Consider the following 6377-nt stretch of genomic DNA (forward strand, 5'->3'; position numbering starts at 1 on the left):
TTTCACTGGGCCTGTCTGTCAGTCAGTCGGTCGGCTTTCGCACAACCAGACACAAAACAACAAGAGTCAGAAGAACACTGGAAACAAATTGTGTGACTTTAGTACGCGCGCGAAACTATGCCAATGTGCATAGAGTCTCGTACCAAATCCACTTTTGAGAACTTAAGACGTTTCTGAAACTATGCCAATGGGCATAGAATCACGAATCAAGTCTCTTAGATACCAGAATAGGCACCGATTATTCGAAGCTGCCTAACTGGTGAACCCAAGGCTGACTCTTTTGAGAACTCAAGACGTTTCTGAAACTATGCCAATGAGCATAGAATCACGTATTAAGTCCCTTAGGGACCAGAATAGGCACCGATTATTCGAAGCTGCCTAACTAGTCAACCCAGTCTCTCTGTAGTTTCTGAAACTATGCCAATGAGCATAGAATCACGTATTAAGTCTCTTAGGGACCAGAACAGGCACCGATTATTCGAAGCTGCCTAACTAGTCAACCCAGTCTCTCCTCCACTTCCACACCCTTCCTTATCAAAGCAAAATTAGGTTTTGTTTAGGGTGTTTTAAAACATAAAAATTTCCAAGGTATGTCCAATTAATAAAAAAAACTACTAATTAAATTTTAAAATAATTTATAATAATTTATGACGTCATCTAAATTGCAAAACAAAAAAAATCGTCGTCACCTATCGAGTAAATTAACTTGCACCATGCCCCCTATCGAGTGAATAAATTTTGCGTTGAAAATTTTGAAGTATTTTTAGTCAGTATTATTTCATAATTCTGACAGTATAGCATGATGGGAGAGTTAATTAGAATGAAAGAGAAAGATATTTTAGCTGATATAAAACCTCACGACCCAACTTTCATTAATTTCTATTCAGAAGATGGTTTAATAAGTTAGAAGCTTAAATTGGAAAATTTTTATAAAAAATATTTTCAAAGTAAATAGCAATTTGAAAATTAAAAAAAATTAAAATGAAAAATAAATAATAAATTTTCAGAGCATTATTGAAGACATGCGTTGGTTCAGCAAGCATTTGGAGCAGTTTCAGAACGAATTCCGTCTGATGCTAATCAGAAGACAATATTGAGATAAATAAAAGTCATTGTCACATGCTACTGGGGTGGAAATATGTGAGAAATATGATCGTAAAAGTGAAATATTCAGAAAAGTGCGATTGATGCAAACATCTGTATGCAGCAAACAACTTGAAAGTTTCATACAATTAAAAGACTTTCAACAACAATATAAAATCAACATTAAGGGACTCAACATTACATACAGTAAACAGACATACATACAAGATATAGGTACAAACAGCATATAACAAGCTTAAAAGAGACGTAGACATTAATAAAAAAGATAAACAACAAACTGAAAAGTGTAGCATGTTGTTTATACAAAATTGGAATAGTTTGAGAGATTAAATATAACGACGTGGTGAGTATCTAATAACAAAAATAAAATGAAGATTCAAAAAAATATCATTCAATTAACGCATCCACCATTCAAACGATCAATCAATTGCTTCTGCACTTAATTTATAACATCAACATAGGAGGGCAGATATTCGTCTGATGGAAGTGTGTGAATGCTAACAAGAGTTTGTGTGTTTGTGTGTGTGTGTGTTACCAAATTGTTGGCGTTAATCAAATTTTAAATTGTTTAATGCCAACAATTTGGTAAAATTCATACAATACTTATTTATATATAAATATATATATATATATATATATAATGTAGTAATTGATGAAATCTACCGAATTCTACCTTTCGATAGTTTTGTAAAACATTTTTCAATATTTCAAACCAAATTCTTGTCGTCATTATTTATTTCATGAAAGTTAGAATAATGTACAGTTTTCCATTTCATTCTCGAGTGTATAGAACCTATTTCCATTTTTCAATCATCTTCAGCACTTGTTGCAGTTTACATAGAAAATTTTTTATAACCCAGGCTTTTGTTCCTGTGATTTGCATTTATTGTAATTAAAGACTCAGTTAATTTTACTGTCTTCTTTAGTAACTGATATGGTCTCTTTGTTTTATTGCTTCGGTGTTGTTTTATTGCTACGGTGTTATGCTTTATTGTGCTAATTACTTCGGTCTTATGTTTTATTGCGCTAATTTTATTGGTATCATTTACTCGCTTTTTGATAGCACTTTGGTCGAGACTACGTTCTTCAGTGTCTTCATCGGTATCATTGGTGTTGTTAGTATATTTTATTATTATTTTTCTTGTCGGGAATAATGTTGAAATCTTTTGTTTGTTTTTCAGGAGTTATTTTATGTCGATGAAAATGGCTTCTGCTAATTTCAGAAGGGAATGGCTGGAATTACAGTAGATTATTTTGGTGTTGTCCAAAATTTCTCTTGTAATTTCAATAGTATGTGTGTCTTTTAGGTGTGTTTTTATAAGATATATAATAGGACATATGCATGACAACTGCCTCTGTCTGTAACAAACTAAATTAATTTTTCCATTAATTTATTCAAATCACTGGCAGACAGTCCTCAAAAGATCAGTGAGCGTTCAGGAGTAATGGCAGCTTTCACATAATAGTGGCTAAGAATTTTTTTGATTTGTAACTTTGCCGCTCATTTTTTGGATGAGAAAATCATTTCTTAGAAGACAATTTCTTGATATTTTTCGAAGTATCGGAACATTTGCTAACGTTGTCAGTCTCTATCATTAATAATTTATGGCTACATTTTTTTTAGAAAGTCCTCTCAAGATGTACTTTAAAGGAAAGATGAAAGTAGAAATTGAGAAACAAACTTCTGACGGAAACATCATGCAAATGCCAAAACAACATGAATGTTCGATAGGTAGTAACGTTTATGTTATGTTTAGTAACGAACGAACGATGTTGTCGTGTGGTGGTTATTATGGTTATGCTGACGTTGTGGCGATTTTGTGGCAATGTTGCGATGGTGTTGTGACGATTTTGTGGCGATGTTAAATTAAAGTAAACATGAGTTGTGATGATCGATTTTAAACAACAATAAAGATAATAATTAGCACAACAATTCAAATAAATGTAACAACATTAATGAAAACTTAAAATTTTTACTTTAATAAACTATTAATGCTGCACCTTGCATCTTAAAATGTATCTAGCAAAAGTGGCAAAAATACACCCTCTGAAGAACTGATGCTGTGAGAATAAGTTGTTGCACATATGTCAATACTGCTTATAAGTTTGCTGGTGATTTTTTTTTCTGAGACAATCTTGAAAACCCATTCCATCGACATATTAAATTCCATCCGTATGCCTAAACATTCGAATCGTTTTTTACCATCTTGTGTTGTCAATCGCTGTTTAGTATGCAATAAAACATAATGACACTCTAGAAATTAAAAAATAACTATCGCAAAAAATTAATTAATGTAATTCAACAGAGGAATGTGAGAGCGCCTTTAAAACTGGTTCGATCATCGTTGTGTGTTTATGTGATGTTTTAAATATTTTATGAGGAGGAGAAGAGATAACGTAACTTGGAGCAAAAGTTAAACAACTGCATTTAAACGAGCAGGCCTGTCCGAATGTGATCACCTCATTGCCCAGCATTTTTTGCAATTGCATGCTCATTCACTCACAGTTTGAATGGCGTTTAATAGTTTTGTTCAAATAGATGCTTTGTGGATAAGTAAATTCAAATTTGTTAAATATAATCCCCCATTCAAATAAGTTTTGCATTTTTTCAATTAATTTTTCATAATACCATTCGTTGCAACATTTGCTCAAATGCAAAATTTCATCTCCATCAAAATACTATAGTTATAAAAATTTCAAAAGATTTTTCATTTTAAATTATGCATCGGAAAATCAATATTATATTTTGTCCGGGAAGTAAATAATATAACAAACTGCATTGTGCAGTGGCCTGTGATGACAAGTGCGTTTTTCATTCGCTTATCCATGTATTAAGTCGATAGCTAGATTCGTGGTTCGGTTCGAGTATGTTTTGCTCTGTTATTGTTGTGAATATCGTTGTTGATGTTGTTGTTGTGAGTTGATTTGAATTAAGTTATGTCTTATTTAATTTGTATTTCATAAAGGATCATTATAAAAATTAATTTTTATGATGATCCTTTGTTGATGTCACGTTGATGTCGTCACATGTTGATGACAAGTGTGTTAACGTTTTGTGTTACCAAGACATTATACATAGTGTTCAAGTTTATGCTCAGCCTGTGTATTGTCTTTTAATGTTGTTTTTTGATTTTGTTTTTCGTGTTGATGCTGCTTTTTGTATGTGTTTGTCGATATTGTTTGAAACATTTACTTATTTTTATCTGCACGCACGCATTTTTTTCTGATGGTGCCGTAATTTTCATGCTCCCCTTTGATGGTGTTCAACAGCATCGCCGTGCTTAATTTGACCACTGTTTTTAGATTTTCAGTTTTCATGGCGTTTTCGATGTAACTTTTTGAAAAATTTTTGATTAAAGTAACTTCTATTTCTTCGTGCGTTGGTGATGCTGTTCATGTGTTGTTGGGTTTTCATTGCAATTGTTATTCTAATGTTGTTATATTTTTGCAGCTTTGTTTAAATGACCATTTTTTACACCAAAATGAAACAATTTTTTTCATTTCAGAATAAAAATGTTTTTATTGATTTTTCATGTAAGAACGTTTGTATATTTTATAGATTTATCAATCCAGAAAAAAGTATTGAAATTTGAAAACATCCATGCTTCAACTTTTTGCTCATTGAAACCAGCATAAAAGAGCATTTCCGACAACCTTCAAACGATCAATTGAAAACCACCCAGTTTGAACCAATGTATCAGGATCAGTTTTTGGGCAACTCCTCTCACTCCATGCACGAAATGCAACCACTATTTGACAATTTCCTTTACAACTACGACCTGACGACATCAGCCAACTACCACCACCACAACAACAACTACAACAGCAGCAGCATCGTGATCGACGATGACGTCACTCTAGAAACGTTGCAGCGATTACGACAGAACTTACAAGCGACACGATTCGTCATTCAGAAAATTTTGACACCTCTGCTGGTGCTGTTCGGAGTGACGGGCAACCTGATCAACATCGTCGTTCTGACCAGGAGGTGGATGAAGTCGTCGACCAACTGCTACCTCTGCGCGCTGGCCGTCTTCGACAGTTTGTACGTGCTGCTGGCGTTCAGTCTCTCCCTACACCACTATGAATATTTCAAAAGTAAGCCATTCGTCTTTTCACTCACCAAACAACATGAGTAAATGTGTCTAATGAAATTCTTAATGGAATTTTTGTTCAATGTTTATTAAATTAAATTATCCAATTTTACCATTTTCAAAAATAAATTAAATAGAAAACAAAATAAAGATACATAAAAACACTAAACGAATTTACAAGAACAATGAAAATAAAAATTAGTATGTCTTAAAATTCAAAGAAAAAACTTCTAAAAGACTTAAAAAAATGACAAACATGTCAAGTGATGCATTTCTGTGAAGTTATTTGACGAGCCACTCTTCAGAAAAATAACGTTACAGACTCAATTAAAAACTTTCCATCTAATAATTTCGCCTTACAGTTCAATCAATCAATCAATCAATCAATCAATCAATCAATCAATCAATCAATCAATCAATCAATCAATCAATCAATCAATCAATCAATCAATCAATCAATCAATCAATCAATCAATCAATCAATCAATCAATCAATCAATCAATCAATCAATCAATCAATCAATCAATCAATCAATCAATCAATCAATCAATCAATCAATCAATCAATCAATCAATCAATCAATCAATCAATCAATCAATCAATCAATCAATCAATCAATCAATCAATCAATCAATCAATCAATCAATCAATCAATCAATCAATCAATCAATCAATCAATCAATCAACTTATAAAGCGCTATTTCCGCGATGTTCAACAGCGCTCCTCAATGAATTTTGAAAACAGATGGGTCTTGAGATCCGCTCTGAACTTCGCAAGTGATGGAGAAGTAGTCAGAGAAGTAGGTAGAGAGTTCCAGAGAAAAGGACCAGAAAAAGCAAAAGCAGATTTGGCAAAAGAGTGTTTAACACGAGTTAAGAAAAAGCGAGAAGAAGAAGACGATCGTAAACCGGGGCGTTTAGGTTCAATTAATATATCTGATAAATACTTAGGAAATAATTTAGATTGAGACTTATACATGAACGTGCAAATTTTAAAAATTATTCTATATTTTATAAGTAGCCAGTGCAAAAGAACAAGATATGGAGATATATGACAAAAGAAAGGAGCACGAGCAACTAGATGAGCAGCAGAGTTAAAAGCTTTACTTAAAGGATAGAGTATAGAGTCAAGAAGACCATAGTAGAGCGAGTTACAAATCAATCCTAGATAAGACTAA

General features: G+C 32.7%; 1 protein-coding gene across 1 annotated transcript; it reads left to right on the top strand.

Annotated features, from left to right (window-relative positions):
* Positions 1-4796: 4796 nt before the first annotated feature.
* HELRODRAFT_165916 (hypothetical protein) lies at positions 4797-5243 on the top strand (the record flags this gene model as incomplete). The annotated part of the gene is made up of 1 exon (XM_009032986.1): positions 4797-5243. One exon carries the CDS (start codon positions 4797-4799, stop codon positions 5241-5243), a length of 447 nt encoding a protein of 148 aa, XP_009031234.1.
* Positions 5244-6377: the final 1134 nt, after the last annotated feature.

The sequence above is a fragment of the Helobdella robusta genome, assembly GCF_000326865.2.
Source record: "Helobdella robusta unplaced genomic scaffold HELROscaffold_9, whole genome shotgun sequence".
In the NCBI taxonomy this organism is placed as follows: Eukaryota; Metazoa; Annelida; class Clitellata; order Rhynchobdellida; family Glossiphoniidae; genus Helobdella; species Helobdella robusta.